General features: G+C 47.1%; 1 protein-coding gene across 5 annotated transcripts in view; it reads right to left on the bottom strand.

The window, feature by feature from the left end:
• Positions 1-483: 483 nt before the first annotated feature.
• The window catches only part of CLYBL (citramalyl-CoA lyase), a 242,756-nt gene continuing 225,994 nt past the window's right edge, over positions 484-17,245 (bottom strand). For 2 of the 5 annotated variants that reach the window (XM_081281083.1, XM_081281080.1), the window contains 2 exons: positions 5,891-6,010; positions 4,787-4,914 (listed from right to left, as the gene is read on the bottom strand). In XM_081281083.1, the coding sequence (XP_081137209.1) occupies positions 4,910-4,914; positions 5,891-6,010 (125 nt within the window). In that variant the 3' untranslated portion in view covers positions 4,787-4,909. Of the gene's footprint in view, positions 881-4,786; positions 4,935-5,890; positions 6,011-17,245 lie in introns of those variants that run through there. The other 3 variants (XM_081281082.1, XM_081281081.1, XM_081281079.1) reach the window with 2 other exon arrangements.

Below are 17,245 nucleotides of genomic sequence, written 5' to 3' on the forward strand. Positions count from 1 at the left end.
TTATTTTACAGCCTTGCCCCTCCCTTCACTTCCACAAAGGCATTTATTTATTTATGGCATGGGGATTGAACCCAAGGGCCCTTTACCACTGAGCTACATCTCAGTCCATCCTTCCCCTCCCCCATTTTGAGACAGGGTCTTGCTAAATTGTCCAGGTTGGCCTCAAACTTGTGATCCTCCTGCCTCAGCCTCCTGAGTAGCTGAGATTACAGTCCTGCTCCAAGCTCCAGGCACATGGCCAGCAAAGCCATTTTAATTTTAAAAGAAAAGTTCATCTGGGGCAAATCCTATGATATTCAGGGAACTGTGTGATACCCAGTCTACTCAACAGGTGTTTGTGGAATGACTGAAAGGGCCAATGAAGTGATTCCTTGGGAAAAGTTCAGAGAAATCTTGACTCTCTAACAGATCTTGACAAAGTTTTTCTTTTTTCTTTCTTAATAAACTGGGGATGGTCATTGATGGTATCTTCCATGGATGTGCAAGACAAATAGACATAGGTGGGGAAACGCTTAAGCAAAAAGTTCTCTGAAATGCAAGGCTCCTTTTTCTCTTGATTCAAACATCGTATCTGAGTAACGTGAGCAATCCAGTTCCGCGAGTGAGAAGCGAAGCCTTGGGACTCTACCCTCCCGCACCTCCCTCGGGCCACCTAGCCAGCTTCCAGCAGTCCAAGTTAACGCGCCTGCCTCAGATCACGGGGACCACCACCGGGAGATGTTCCTGGCACTTGCACGGTCTCTCGGACCTCGTCATTGCGCTTGGTCCAGGGTCGTCTTCGGGGCTGGAGGGACACAGGGGCGGTCGGTGCTCAGGGCGGGCGCGAGGGCCCCACGCAGGTGTCCGGCGTGTGAGCGGGGTGCGCTGGGGTGCGCGGGGCCTGGGAGACCCGAGAGAGACGTTATTGTTACACTGTAACGAGTCTGATTAACATGCTCCTGACACTTTCTCTTAGTTTCTCCGGCTCCTAGCAACAGCGCACAAAGGCGCGGGATTGTCCCTGGCTCCGCGGGGACACGGGGCAGCCTTTGATCTGCCACCATTACAGCGGGGCTTCGCGACAAGCTCGCAGGCTCCGGGCGGCCCGCGGCGGGCGGGCGGGTGAGTGAGCGGGGCCGAAGTCCTGGCCGCTGGGCCGCCGGGCTCCCCACAGTGGCCCTGCAGGGCCGGACGCCCCATTGGCCGCAAATCCGGAGCGCAGTTCCACGCGAGCATCTCGCCGGCCGGCGAGGGACCGCAGCCTCCCTGGGGGAGGCCCCACTGGCTTCCACGGGTCCCCGCAGCCCACCCCGAGGGCCGCGCCAGCCGATGACCGCAGGCCTTCAGGACGCACAGGCGGCTCGCGGATGGGGCCGCGACCAGCGCACTGCGCGCCGCGGACGCAGCAGCGCACCTCCTTCCCACGCGGCACGCGGGTCCCAGGCTCGCCGTGCCCTTCCCGTCTGAAGGAGCGAAAGTAAAACCCAGTTGATCATTTTAAATGGGGGGGGGGGGGAGAAAGAAAAGGGAAAAAAAATCTAAAAAGACCTGAAAGACTTTATTTTATTAAACTAAAAAGTCCTGAAAGACTTTTTCAAACTAAATGTTCTGCGGGCTGAACGATTTGATCGCAGCAAACAGACTCCACAAAAAGGCGCCAGGGAGGATCTCGGTTCCTCCCTACAGATCACTTTGTGTCGTTGGCAATCCTTATTGATTTGGAAGGAGGTGTGCTGCCAAATTATTACTGGAATTTAAACAAACCAACAACAACGACAAAAATCAGCTTAAAGCTGCCGGGTCCCACTGCGCAAGCTTGCAGGTACCAAGTTACGAATCCGAAAGTGATTGACTTTCTATTTTGGTCGCTCTCCTAGTTATCCCCTCCCCCGACCCCAGTTTAAAACAGAGCGCGGAAGGCAAGACTAAGACTAAAGATTTAACATTTAAATGTTGGGGTCGGGTAATTACTTTCCCTCTTAATGGCAATGCGAAGACGTGGTGGGGGGCGGGGGCTCTGCACTGGGAGGTCCGTGTCCCCAAGCCTGAGGCACATGCTCTGCCGTTACAGACCCATCCGGTGACTCTCGCCAGCATCACTCTGCACAAAGTCCTGTTGGAAATTTATAATGGGCTTTGTACCAACAACTGCTTTCCTACTACTAGAGGGGGAAAATGAAATAAAAATAAAAACGGAGGAGTCATGTTGCACGGCAAACTGAAATCCTAAAAGCAGAGTCTCCTTCAAATGAAGAAGCCTGTATCCTTTCTTCTCCTTATATGGCATCGTTAGAAAATTCGCATTATCAAGGAAGAAAGCCAGTTACTCAAACTTCCACAAAACTATTGGGTGTAAAGGTGTGAACAATAATACACTTCTATTTTAGAGGGAACACAACCACATGGTTTGTTCTAATTATCCAACAAAATATGCCAGGCAACCAGTGACTTTCAAATTCAAATTGGAGGCTGTGAAGTCTTCATTCTGCAGGACACTGCTTCCCCAGCAGTCCCTGGAGGAGAGGTGGCAAGGCAGCCGCCCTGGCTGCCCCAGTTCAAAACTTGGACATCAGAAGGGAAGGCACCCAGGTCCCCAGAACTTACTAACTTGTGCTCACAGAAGTGCCTCGCTCCAATTGGAGTTCCCCTGACCACTTCAATAAAACATTACTGTATCGATATAATCCTCTATACATTAAAATGAGGTTGTCACAGATTGTCATTAAGACCTCAGTAAAACAATGAAGACATTATTGGGCACCCCCCCTCCGGCAAGGTATTAGGGGAATAAAGCAATCTACACCACACGGGTCCTATTGAGATTAATGAAAAAATTATGCAAAAAAAATCTCAATTTCCTTTTCCCGTGACGGGCTTTGCATACACGCAGTCAGTCCTGCCTGGCACCTGATGATTTATTAAACTAATCTGCGGCGATCACCACCGATGTTCTCGACTCAATCTTGTCCTGGCTCATTTTCTAAGTAATTGTTTCTCATTAGTTCTGATAATGTTTTAATAGTGTTACCCATAATTTAGCCCCCAAGAATTAATAACAAGGGGGTGATATGGTGGAGCAGTGATGAGCTACACAAAATATAAACAGGTATGGTTTTTAATTAATCTGATTAGCTGCAAGGTCCTCTTCCTGTGCTCAGCTCCCAGCTCAGGAGCTGGGCAGACCTCACTGCCCACATCAGGAATGCCTGAAAGGAGGTGTCGCTACCCACCCTCAGCTGCCTGCCCCTCCCCAGTGACACCTTTGCTCAACCTTGGCACCAGAGAAGTGGGGGGAGGAGGAAGAGTGACAGTATCTTCCGTATCTCCTTATCCTTCAGTTTGTCAGGGAAAAGAGGCAGGAAGGGGCTTGGGTTGTGACTCAACTCTCTTCTGAGGCCCTCATTAGAGTCTTTGCTCAGAGAGTGGAACCTTGGTTCCAGTATTTGGCTCTGGCCAGTCCCAGTGTCATGATTCTACTGTAAGGGGGACCACTGGGTTGAGTAAGATCACACTGGGGAGACTTAAACAACAAGGGGGTTTGTTTGAACAGAATTTGGGACAAGGGTCTGGTGAGCAGGCCACCAATGGTGAGGACCTAGGAACCTTCGGGCCTGTTGCTAATGGGGTAGGAGTTCCAGCCAGGCCCTGCTCTTAGTCCCAAGCCAAGACCAGGCTGCAGGGCTGCTGTTTCTGAGTTCCTGTTGCCTTCTGCCAGGCAGGTGGGACTCCCTGGGAGGAGGCCAGAGCTTCCCACAAGGCCTGACCTGAGGAGGCCCACCTGTGTGGATGTGGAGGCCGCCTGCATGGCGGCGTGGAGACCAGAATGTGTGCCCTTGTGTCTCCTCACAGCCAAGGGCTTACCTGGACCAGTGCTTCTTCTGTGTGAGTGTGTGTGTGTGTGTGTGTGTGTGTGTGTGTGTGAGAGAGAGAGAGAGAGAGAGAGAGACAGACACTGACTTTTGAGCAGTCTTCCCACCGGTGTTCTGAGCAGACACTGGGTGTGGACACTCATGCTCCGTCTCCACTGTGACACTGTGGTCCATGATTCCCGGCTGTAGCTGCCGGGCCTGGGGTGCTCCTGGGGAACTGCTGCCCTTGGCCCATTGCTGTGGTCCTGATGTGCAGCTCAGCGGGCGGCCCATCACCTCTGAAGGTGGCCACATGCCATCTTCTTCCTTCCTGCCCACTGAGGGAGGAAGGGTGATCGGTCCTGACGAAGGGCTTGGGTAGCTGCTTGGGACAGGGGAGATGTACTGCCCAAAGCATGTGGCCCCACCTGATGTCCCATGTCCACCTAAGATCTGGCTTCTCGGGACCCCTGTTTGGGAATACTGATGTCCCAAGAATATGTTTTCCCAGAGCAATGTCGCCTGGGTTTGGTCCTCCCAAGAGCTAGTTGGAATAGGGTCCTGCCCCTCCTGCCCTGCGCTGGGCGGTGGGGTCCCATGGCAGTGGTGGGGTTTCCCACTCGGCTTGGGTGTAATGGCGCCTCTGCTTATAACTAAACTTCACCTCTACTCACCTCTTGGGCTTCCTGTAGGAATGGGAAGAGGTGGGGAAAGCAGACCCATGGTTGGGGCACATGCTAGGGGCCACGGAGAGAATCAGCCACAAGGGCATAGGAGGAGGTGAAAAATGAAACTGAAAAACAACTGTTTTCTATTTACAAATTTAAATAAACAGAACAGCCTTCCCCGCGGAGTTCGTCTAAGAGCAGCAGCTTCGCTGCTGTGTAGGTCATGAAAAGGTTGGTGTAGAGTTTAAAACTTCCCATTCTGTTAATTTCTTAAAGAACAGTCGTCCAGAGTCTCGACACAAAAGCTCATGATTTAATGAGGAACAGAAACAAAATCTCTGATTGTTGGTGTTTCAAACTTCATTGGCGTCCTCTGGGCACGCACACGTTGATCCTCCGCAGCTTCAATACCCTTTAGCCTTCAATATAAGAGTACGTGCTGAATAGGGAACAATGGCTGGTTGTTATGTTTATTTACCCTTACTACAAGCTGGGTTAACCTCTTCAAAACAGCTTTACTAAGCCCGTTAACCACACCACCCATATGACCTGGAGCAGCATCTCTAATGTGATGCAAATCTTGCAGGGGGCCATAGGCACCAGCCCCGTGGCTTTGTGTCTTCCCAGAGGCTACAAGTTTATGGCTGAGGGAGTCCTGTCCTGGCCATACATTTACGGAGGGGAAATGGCCTCAATGGCGAACAGTTAAACGGGAGAATAAAGGGGAGAATGGATGGTCTTGTGTTTCTGCACATTTATTTTTTAATTGCCGGCAACGGTTGACCCAAAGCATCCAACCCCCAGGACGGGAGCTGTACTGGGAGCAGTTCAGGGTGTGGAGGTTGCATTTGGGGGATGGAGGTTAAAGAAATCAGTTTGAAAGTATTTTTAGAAGGTATCTTACAAGCCAATATAACACTTAATAATGTTTTATCAGATTACCAGTGAAATAGACAGGAACTCTTAATTTTGTTCTTATTCTTTAAAAACCTGGCCCTTCTTAAAATTACTCGTGATGCTGGCTGTAGAGATGAACAACGTGGGAAACCTTTCCCAACATGAGAAGAGTGCAGGCATATGTGCATTTGGGAAAGATCTGTTTCATGAAAGACCTAACTTCCTCTCACTTCCCATCCTTCCCGTGATTTTCTCTCCCTGTGAAATCATAAACCCATATTCGTCATACATTGATAAACAACAATACAATCATAAATTTGGACTCCAAAGGAAGAAAGTCCATTTTTAGAGGCATAGCTGGCCAGTAAGACAACAACGGGAAAAATCGTGATTAACGTGAACTGCAGACCAAGGAAGGTCCAAACCTGGCATGCTTAACGAGGTGCCCTGAGTGGTACGGTGTGTCTTTAAGAAACCCACTGTATATGTTCAGCCCACCTGATGAGAGCTGCATTGAACAGATCATTTTTCCTTGATGGATGTGGCAAGCGTGACAATGTTCTGGGCCTGCTTCAGTAATGGCATGTCGATCATACTCCCTTGGAAAGTAAAGGCTCCCTGGAAAACAGAGAATACAAACTTCCTAAAAGAATGCTCGGAAATTATAGGCTTTCTTTCTGCGCACACTTGTACAAGAACATTTTCGATTCCACCTGAATTACACTGACTTTCCTGCCCAACTTTTGAGAAAGCCAAAGTAAATTGCAGGGGAAAGATTTCTTTCTTTCCTCCTGAAGGGGGGGGGGGGCTTTAGCATTTTAATGGAGAGGAAAAACATACCAGACACAAAGCATGGGAAACTGCTCATTTAACTCTTGAAATCAAGCAGGAAACAACGGTGGAAGGAAAATTTAAATACTTCTTTATATAGCCTGTGAAATATTGCATAGGACTTTAAAAGCTCTATTGATTAGTGTTTTTAAAAAATGATATGTTTGAGGGGTGTCGTAAAATGTATGGTGATGACGAAATGCAAGGTAGCAATGTCCTGAGTACCAAGAGATGAGTCTGTTGGGACACACTTGCAGAAGAGTAGGATGACAGGGACATGAGTCTGTGACAAAGAAATCTCAGGCCTGCTGAATGTTGAGACTGGAAGGCATCTCTGAGATTCCCTGGTATGTGCTCATTTTGCAGGTTTTTTATTGTTCAAGCCTTCTACAAATCCTTGCTCGGTGTTTCATGTGACCTAGGCCCTGTTCTGTGTTGGAAAGGTAGAGCCCAGAGTCATCGAGGGATCGTTCAAGGTTATGTGACTAGGAAAGTCAGAGCTGTGCCCAGCGCTTGGGTCTCAAGAGTTCCAAACCTTCTCAGAAAAAGAAAAATCAAACAGACAGAGGTGGCATGTCCAGAACCCACAGTTAATGTCTGTTTTTTTATGTATTTTTAATCATTTCTTTTTGCTGCTTGCAATTATAGCCCTTCATGAACTCTTCTTCCTCCTACCCGCTGGCAAGGGTGCTGGTGTGCGTGGAGCAGGTGGTCTTCGGGGACTGGATGTGGGCTGCAGCAACCCTAATCTTTGTTGTTGGTGGTTCATTTGGAGATAGTGCAGCCCATTCTGGAGTTTGCAAGTACAAGTGCCACTTCTCATCAGCCAATGCTGTCCTTAACCAGGGCTTCTTGCATGGTGTGCTCGAGTCCCACCATGAGGTCACTCAGGGTTCCACATGCATGGGATGGAGGTTAAAAAAGAGAGAAAGAAGGAAAGGAATGTGCAGGGAATCCTTAGCAATGATTTCAGAATTTATCATTCAATCCAGAGATTTAAGAACCTACTAGGATTGGAATTTCTGCCTTCTCATGCCCAGAACAGTGAACCACAGTCCTGTGTGGCCTAAAATTCTGGAAGTCACTTTGTGACCCTCTTGCTTTTCCTATTTATACCCCCAGGTTGGCCTTTGCATCATTCTGTTCAGCCTGGAGCTAATTCAGGTCATCTCTCTGACCATGATGAATTTATGCATTTGGTCTGAGGAGTTCTGTAGGTTACATTCCATGGAAACCAGGGTATGAGTGACATGCTGTTTTACAAGGCAATCCTCTACTTTTCTTATTGGAGTAAATGAGGAAGACCAAAGGCCTCTTCGTTATCCTCCCACCAAGTGGATTATGGCCCTATAAAGCGGCACATCTGTCCTTCGAAGGCTTAAATAATAGGCTGGAGAGAGAAAATTAGCATAGATGCACATGAAATCCAAAATGATGTGCAGAGAATCAAAATGATGCCTTTGGGTTTATGCCATGTTGCCCGGAACTGCTTTGCGGTCCACATGCACATCAAAGATGAAAAATGCTTCCTGTAGCTTTTCAAGACAGGGAGATCATTTCTTTCTTCTGTGGTGGCAGATTCTGCTTGATTTGCTTTACTAAGATGGAAAACAAAATTGAGCATTTTTGTTCTATGTTTCCTTCATCTGTGCAAATTGGGGATTTTAATGTTAAGAATTAGATTGCCTACTATGGATATTTTTGTGCGTTCACATATCAACCTATAATCTGTTTTTTAATATATGGATCTACATGGGAAATATAAATTGTCTATTGGTCAGAATTTGGAAAAATTAGTTTTTCAAAAAGCTACTTGGATTTTTTCAGAGGGGTTGAAATATTCCTTTTTTGGGGGTGGCGGGGAGGGTACCAGGATTGAACTCAGGGACACTCAACCACTGAGCCCCAGCCCCAGCCCTATTTGGTATTTTATTTAGCGACAGGGACTCACTCAGTTGCTTAGTGCCTCGCTTTTGCTGAGGCTGGCTTTGAACTTGCCATCCTCCTGCCTCAGCCTCCCCAGCCACTGGGATTATAGGCATGCACCACCATGCTCGGCTGAAATATTCCTTAATAAAGAATTTAGAGAAGTTTCAATTTCACAGCCTGTTAAAATGCAGATTCCAGGGCCCACTCCCACATGGTTTGAAGAAGTCTGGAGTTGGCCAGGAATCCTGATGTTGTCATGCCCATTTACACTTGAGAACCTGTGTTTTCACTGGTTTGCTAGCACCTTGGCCACTGCTGGTGACAGGATAGGCACAGAAATAACAGTAACTTCCTCAGACCCTGGCGTCCTCCATGGGAGACCCCTCCTGAGCCGGAAGTGATGGGGATGGTGAGATGAGGTCAGGGATCCCCGCTGTGGGCTCTTCACATCTCTTGCATTTCTGGTATTTAGTACTAGACTTTCTTTCTCCCTCTAGAGTAGGAGTCATTTGCTAAGAGCCACAAATTGATCTAATTCTTTTTAAATTTTGTTGCCGTGGGGATGGAACGCAGTGCCTCAGGCTTGCTAGACACCTCTGCCCCAACTGATCTACCCCCACCCCCACTCCCAACTCATTTTGTTTTTAGACACCTTCTTTGGGCATTTGGGGTGCATTCTCTGGCACATTCCAACGATGATGTTGCTGCTGTGACTCGCCCAGAGAGGGATCTCTGTGGCATTCATGGCCCTTGAGCGAAGTTGCTAGATGCTCTCCTTCTAGGGACACACTTTTCCTAGGCAGTGTTCAGTCCTTTGCTCAATGACAGTTCCCAGTGAATTCCTAATCTGGATCTCCCTTGGGATCCTGGTTGTGCAGTCACTGGCTGCAGTTGCTCAGCCCAGCCTGACCTGCTGGAGGTGGCCCTTCTTTGCCAGTAGTCAGCTGCTACTCGATCCTCAGGAAGGCAGGGATGGCAGTCCTCAGGGATGCTCAGCATGCGGCATGCTCCCTTCTTTCCTGTGTCGCAACCTTTCACACTGTGGAGTCCTTGGACAAGCCCTCATGAGGCCTTGGTTCCATTGCTATTGGATTGTGATTTGGGGGTGCAATGGGCATCAACATCAAACCCAGGGTACTACTGAGCTATATCCTCAGCCACTTATTTTTGAGACAAGTTCTCACTAGATTGCTGAGGCTGGTCTTGAACTTGTGATCCTCCTGCCTCAGCCTCCTGAGTCACTGGGATTACAGGTGTGCACCACCAGGCATGATTTTCATTTTAAGGATGGGTTTGGGTGCCAGGCTCCTAAAGCTCAGTAGGAAGGCTGTTGGCTCTTGGGCTGGCCAACAGAGGTCTCATTGGTAGAAAGCTGAGATGTTTCCTTATGGCGTGTGTGTGTGTGTGTGTGTGTGTGTGTGTGTGTGTGTGTTGCACTTCCCTAATTGGAATTAGGTGGTTATCTTTCTAAAGCAGATCAAATGGGATCATCCATTTGCTTAAGCCCTGTCTCAGTTCATTTTGGATTTATGGAATCACGAACAGGGACCCCTAGTCCAGCCCTACCCTTTTCTCAGCCTTGCATCCTGCCAGTCTTTTAGGGCCCTGACCCTTCCCCACAAGACACACACCCCTGATGCCACCTCTGGGAAGGTGTCCAGGCTCCCTTGATAGAGGCCACCTCTCCTTCCTTTCCTTGCAGCCTCTGGTGTGGCCCGTCCTACCCTCCTGTAATGGCTCACTCTGCTGGGAGGCCCTCAAGGACAGGGCCAGGGCTCATGTGTCTCTGATGGCCCAAACACAGCACCCAGGACATGCCAGGTGCATAGGAGATGCCCCATAAAGCTGGACTGACAAAGGTGAAGAGGAAGGAAGAGGGAGCCAGGGGAGCAACTTGAACTTGATGGAACATGGAGACTCGGTTCCATGGGGGGTGATTTGGGTCATTTCTCTTTAGTTTTGGACATTAGGGAGGGACTGTGGTTGTCTGGTCAAAGCTTTGCTGCAGCATGACTCTGCAGGGTCCTCATGGCACCCTGACACATGCAGTAAAGTTCTAACCCAGTGGTCCCAGGGACCTGGGGATCTGCCACCCACCTGGTCAAGTTCTGCAGGACCTGGGACCCAATCTGTGATCCTCAGCCCATGTGCCAGCCCCACGTATTTGGAGCCTACTGTGTGCCTGGCATGGCTGGGCACTGGGCTGCTAGAGCAGGGACCAGGGCAGATGGGGTCCTGACCTCGTGGGGCCTCCAGCCTGATGGGGGGAAGACAGTGAGCAAACATTTCTAGAACTGTGTACCTGCAAATGCTCCTGGAGGAAGGCACAGGGAGCTAAGGGCATTTGCAGCAGGTGGAGCTGACCTGGTCAAATGGCCCTTCCTTTGGGAAGCCATGTTTAAGCTGAGATGTGAAGGGTGAGTAGCAGCCTCTCAGGGGAAAGGGGGCAAAGGCGGGAAGGAAGAGATCCGGCCACATGGCGGTTACGAGTGGAGCTTGGCCCTTTTGTGGGGCCCATGCCAGGGGACTGAAGGGAGAGTGACTGAGAATGTGGATCCACCCCTGGTCCCCATGAGCCTTCTATTTCCTTTCTTATTACTCTCCCCGTATCTGCAAGTGTCTTACTGTGCCCTTGATCTTTCCTGAGTCTAGTGACATTCACTGGACAGTTGGCTAGCACTTGTTGAGCCTCCAATAGGGCACAGTGACTGACCTCAAAAACTGTGATGTCAGGTTGGGGTTGGACTTAGTTTCAGTGAGAATGTCACATTTGTGGTGCTTAAGGGCTTAGGAGCCACAGAGAGAAGGAGCTACCCAAATGGGAGCAGTTTGGCCAGGGAAGGACTTTGAGGAAGACGTACTTCTAAACCTCCTAAGGTTTAGAGGCCAGGGATGGGCAGGGGAGCAGCTCAGGGGTAGGGCACCTCCGTAGCACACGAGGCCCTGGGTTCAGTCCCTGGCACTGCAAAAAAAGAAAAAAGTCAGGGGCACCCAGTGAAGGTCTAGAGAGGGGCCTGGAATCCTGGCACTGCCCAGAGAGAAGTGGTGTGGAGTTGACTCTCCTCTTCAGGGGCCCTGTGCCTATGGTCACCAATGAACTCCCTGAACAAGACAAACAAAAAAAAGCACAGGATAGAGGCTGGCGTTTTCTGTGGCTGAAGAGGTCGTCTAGGGCCTGAGGAAAGGGGACCTAAGTAGCCTAAATTAAAGTGATACAGAAGAGACAACATTGTACAATTTTGGTTCTGCTACTCGTTAGCTGGAAATCTCCCCCATGACCAAGCACAGAGAGACTCAGTCTCTTGTCAGAGCACAGGGGGCCACTCAAGGCTGGCATTTCCCTGGACCCTGAGGGGAGGACATAGAGGCACTTTTCCTTTGCTTTCTCCTGGACATTCTTCCTCTGTCCACAGGTGAGCTGGGAAAGCTAAGAGCAGTCCCGGCCCCCAGCCTTGCTGCCAGGGAGGACGGTTACTGGTGGGTTGCCTGGCTAGCACCGGCTTTTGGGCAACAGAGGAGACAGACAGTGGGGAAAAGATGGAGTTCTCCCTGGAGGAGGAAGCATGGAGATTCCCTTAGCATCTGGGGCCTTAGCAACTACAGCCCTCAGGAACCCCTGTAATATTAGTTTCCAATCTGAAAACTGGAAGAGGGCAGTGTTCTTAGGAAGACTCGTTACCAAAAAAAGAAGGGTCTTCCCTGCCAGTGGACTGGACCCAGGGCCTCTCCCATGCTAAGCATGTGCTCTACCCCCCAACCCCAAGGGGTTTCATTTGATAGACTTCATACTAATACATAATATTTTCTTTTTTTTAAATTGTAGATGGACACAATACCTTTATTTTATTTATTTATTTTTATGTGGTGCTGAGGATGGAGCCCAGTGCTTCACATGTGCAAGGCAAGTGCTCTGCCACTGAGTCACAGCCCCAGTCCATACATAACATTTTCAAAGACATTTTCTTCCTTGCAGTGGGGAAGGCATGATTATTTCAATATAGATGCAACAACTTGGGTCCAATATTAGTTAACCTTTTTAAGGAACTTACTAAAAAAAAGCTAAAGCTGTACCTCAGATATTAGTGTCTGCCCATGTTATGGGTGAAAACAGTAGTGCCTCAGATGAATGCAGGAAAAAAAATTTAAAGGTTTACTATGTATCTATTTTATGTACTATATATTTTCAATTTTTATTTTGATGTAATTTGTAAAAAAAACACCTGGCATATCTATACTATTATTCAAGAGATATTACTAGGATGAGGCTAAAAAATATGTATAAGTAAGGGCCAGGTAAGAAAATGAGAAAATGCAATTTTAACAATAAATTTGGAGAGAACTAAAATATAACAACTTTCACTTATAGTTTCCAGTTAAAACCTCTTTCTATAATTATTGTGGTATCAGAAATACCAAAATTCAACAATACAATATGTGGGTGATATTTGAAGTCTTGAAACCATTTGCTAAAAGGATTAAAAGAGGGAGCATTTGACATTTGCTTCCAAATATCAGTAACCCTTTGTTTTATGGGTACAAATCTTTAAAACTGTCATTCAAAATGGTAAAAAAATATTATGGAAGACTTGGGAAACAGAACATGTTTTTCTTTTTTTTTAACACTTCAAATTGCAGTGATAATTTGATAGATATTTTAATAATATTTTGAATTAAAATTCAGCATCCATTTACTCCTATTGCCAGATAATTTACAGATGCTAATGTATCTCTACGTGAAATTTCTAAAAGTTCAGCTGAAGTCATTCAGCATGGACGACAATTCATATTGTGCTAATCTGTCTTTAGCACTATCGCTGGAATTCAGACAGACGAAGTCCCCTGGCCTTTGATGGGAAGCCCTTTAAATGACTGTAAGAATGTAACAGGTAGAATATCTGAAGGGGTGGCTTTGCCCCTGCCTGGGGACTGCTCAGAACTGTCTGGCTGGAGCACTATCCTGAGCGCCCTGGGAAGGCCCTCAGCCTGCCTCAGTCACAGGGCTCGGAGCAGGTGTGGGAAGTGGGGATCCTGCACCCTGGGCAGCAGGATTTATTTTCCAAGTTAAAGCCTGGAGAAGCCACCCTGGACCCTTCCATTCCTTCCCAGACTTTCCCCTGTAGCTCTCTGGCTTTCAAAACCCAGAGCACAATCATTAATGGGAACGGAACAGAGGTCTTCCTGTGGCCCTGTGCAGCTCCACCTGCCAGGTCAGCACTGTCCTGAGAGGACGCTGGGGACCATCTATCCCATCTAGCTGCCCTGGGACTCCCTGCTAAACTAAAATAGGACCCACCCAGGGGTGTGCAGCTGGAAAGAAAGGCTCAGAAAGATACACAGATGGAAGGGACTTGCTTTTCTGGGTTCTTCCTTTGAGGTCACTTGAGGTAGAAGGTTAGGAATATGGGCTTTGGGCTCAGCTACACCTGACCTTGAATCAGTATGTCTAGTTCTGCTGTGTGCCCCAGCCTCAGTTTCTGCATCTGTGAAATGGGAATGATACTTCCTTGTGGGGTTGTCGTGAGGATTAAAGACAATAATGCATGTGATGGCTCATCACATAACAGTCTCAGCAGATGGGACCTGTTACTGCAACACCAGCACCACTGCTGCCACCACAGCTGGGACAGGTTGCCATGCCCACTGTTGCCACAACCAATCCCAGTACTCAGACCTCTACTCTGACTACTATCACCACTACTAGGACCACTGTTGCTCCTGGCATTGCTACTGTCACTGCTAGCCAGAGGCCACTGCATTCCATCTGTTTCAGCCAGTGAGAAGCAGGATGCCTGCATCACAGCAGGGTGTGACGACCTCAGAGTCGCTTTAGAGCTTCAAGACTTTGAAGACCCCAGTGTTGCTGGAAACAGGATGAGGAGGTGCAGGTGCATGCCTCAAGCCCCCTGAACGCCCCCAGCAGTGACAAAGCACACCCTTAGCTGACTTTAAGAACTACACTCAGGAGTGCTATCTTTTTGTCAGAGCATCAGCTACTAAACAAACAGATTTAAAGGAATTTAGAAACTCAGATGTCCAGCTAGGGAAGTTCCTCATCAAATGTAGATAATCTGACACCAGCAGCCTGTTTTACACCAGAGGAGGCCCCCAAACAGCACAGAGCTCTTCAGCAGAGGACAGTTAGGAAAAGGAAGAGGTATCACAAAGAGGACTGGCCAGATGTGCTTGTTAAAAAAAGGGAGGAAATTCCACAGAATGTGGAAATGGGGTGGATGTAAGATGAACAGGCAGCATGGACATTTTGCTTTATAGAAAGGAAGCATGGAATTATTTAGCTCTAGTCCTGTAGAGAAAGTAGAAAAATTCACAAAGTCAGAGGAGAAAGAAGTAGAAGGTCTGGAAAATGAATTTGATAGGTGCAAAGCAGGACGACTGAGGCAACTGAACCGGAGGAGAGCTGGGGTGAATGCCTGGATCATTTATCTTAATATGTGACCAGTACCCAGTCATCCACAGATGGAGGGTCTCAGTGGACCAGAGCCATCCTTATTTTACAAACTTATAGAGGAGACTAAGGGTGCCTTCTGTTTCAAAAACACACAGCCTTTGAAATATAGGTAACAAGATTGACCTTAGAAAGTATTCAGACAGAACGATCAGACAGAAATAGATATCTTTATGTTAAATGTCTTTTGATAAAGACAGCTGGAAAAACCAAGCCAAGTGTGTCACATGTAAAGTGAAAACAACTAGATTTATAAGAGTCTTGAAATCTAAGCAGTTTTCAAATGTGCCAGGAAATTAGACTTTGTGCTTAATTTTCTCAGGCTTTTCCACTGGCTCTACTGAGGTATGATTTGTATATCATAAAAGTCACCCCTTGTAAATATATAATTCATTGATTTTTTTTCTTTTTCTTTCTTTCTTTCTTCTTCTTTTTTTTTTTTTTGTAGTAATTACACAGAGTTCTGCAACTATCACCTCCACCTCAGATTGTGTGTGTGTGTGTGTGTGTGTGTGAGCGCGCGATGCTGGAGACTAGACCCAGGGTCTCATGCATGCCAGGCAAGCTCTCTGCCACTGAATTACATCCCCAGCCCTCATATTTCTTTTTCTAATCTTTTATTTTTTTTCTTTCAGATTTCTTTTTGAAACTAAGAATTTAAAAATTGTTTAATTTTTCCTATTTTTAAATAGTAAGATAAATGTGCAGTAGTCCAAATATTCAAATATTTTTTATTTGATTAAAAATATTTTATGTCAAATTTAAGCTGCTGTTTCCTATGAGAAAGACAATGAGCACCATTCTACAGCAGTGTGCAGCACAAACTAATAATGCTGAACTTCTAAGCTTTTCTTTGGAAAGTTGCTATAAACAAGTGGACATGAGCTAGAAGATACTTTACTAGATTTACTAAAATACTGATGCATTTTTAAAAATATTTTTTATTAGTTGTTGACGGACCTTTATTTTATTTATTTATATGTGGTGCTGAGAATCAAACCCAGTGCCTCACACATGCTAGGCAAGCCCTCTACCACTGAGCCACAACTCCAGTCCCAAATACTGAGGCATTTTTCTAAGTACAACAGATGAACAATAACTGATGAACTAATTGATGAAAAATATTCTTCCATTTCTCTAGAAGGCAGCAAAAGGACAGCATCATATATACTGTTTAAAATGCCTGCAATCACTTTTTATCACTGTCAGAAATTTGAGAAGCATTTAGCTCACTAGTATTTAGTAAATGTGTTTGTGCCCCTACTTTTGTCCTAGACGCTGCAGGAAGGTATGTGATAAAACAGAAATTTATTTTCTTGGGTAGTGTGGGAAATTGCCCCACTTTTTTCCCATTGAGGGCCACTACCTTCAAGGGGAAGAAGATAGAAAATTCTAGAAATGCTTAATTTACATTTTTAATAAAAGAAAATTCCATTTACTTGTTTTTAATATAGAAATAAGGACACAATTCTTTAATAAATATAACAAAAAGTTAAAAGGATGCTCTAAACTTCTATTATAATCAGTTAAAGAAGAGAAGGCAAGAGATGATGGTGGGTGTGGAGATGGTGTGGTGGGAAAGAAAGAGGTCTAAAGAAAAATAAGAAACAAAGAGTTCAGAGAAAGAGAAGAGGGAGGAACAAGGAAGACATACTCGAAACAGGGCTCCAAGCTGAGCAAGGTGGTGCCCAGCTGTAATCCTAGTGACCTGGGAGGCTGAGGCAGAAGGCCAACAGCCTCAGCAACTTAGTGAGGCCCTAAGCAACTGTCTCAAAATAAAAAATAAAAGGGCTGGGATGTGGCTCAGTGGTAGAGCACTCCTGTTCAATTCTCAGTACCAGGGAAAAAAACAAAACCCAAAAACCAACCAGCCAACCAAACAGAAAATCAAATCTACACGGAGAGCCTAAAAGGCAGGAGCACAGTGAGGAGGGAAACAGAGCAAGGTGGTGGAGGAGGAGGAGGACGCCCTCTGCCCTTAAGTGCATGTGATCTACAGACACCGAAAGCCAGGGCACCTGTGCAGCGCAGCAGAGCTGAGGGCGGGACTCTGGGTGTGTGTCCCCAAGTGAGATGGAACTGAGCTCTGTGGCCTCATCTGCCCAAGGTTCTCCAGCCTCGCTCTGGCTCTACCTTGGGAGGTAGAACCAGTGACAATGGATAGCAGGGAACAGGGTGAATGGGACCAGGGCCTGGGCTGGCTGGGTGGACAGAGGCGGGCAGGCTGAGAAGGAGCAGCAGCGAGGGAGTCCAGGGGCGGGCACACGGGCACTCGGCTCCTTCCCTCACCACACACACACACACACACACACACACACACACACACACCCCTGAAGTACCCAGATTCACAGCTTGACTGTGACAGAAAACTTCTAAGCCTCCACCTATTTGAGTCATTAGCACAGGTATTCACTGTAACCCAACTGAAGCCACATGATGCTAATTATGTTCATATCCTTATTTACAAATTGAATAATTGAATTATCACCCTGAATTCTTGTCATGGCCCTATCACCTAGTCCTGAGTGATGCTGGGCAACTTCTGAACCCTTCTTGTGTTCCAGTCATAAGTTGAAAGGACCTGACTAGAAGATTTCTGAGACTTTATACAGCTAAAAGAATGACTTTGT

Source organism: Spermophilus citellus (assembly GCF_964194105.1).
Source record: "Spermophilus citellus genome assembly, chromosome: 1".
In the NCBI taxonomy this organism is placed as follows: domain Eukaryota; kingdom Metazoa; phylum Chordata; class Mammalia; order Rodentia; family Sciuridae; genus Spermophilus; species Spermophilus citellus.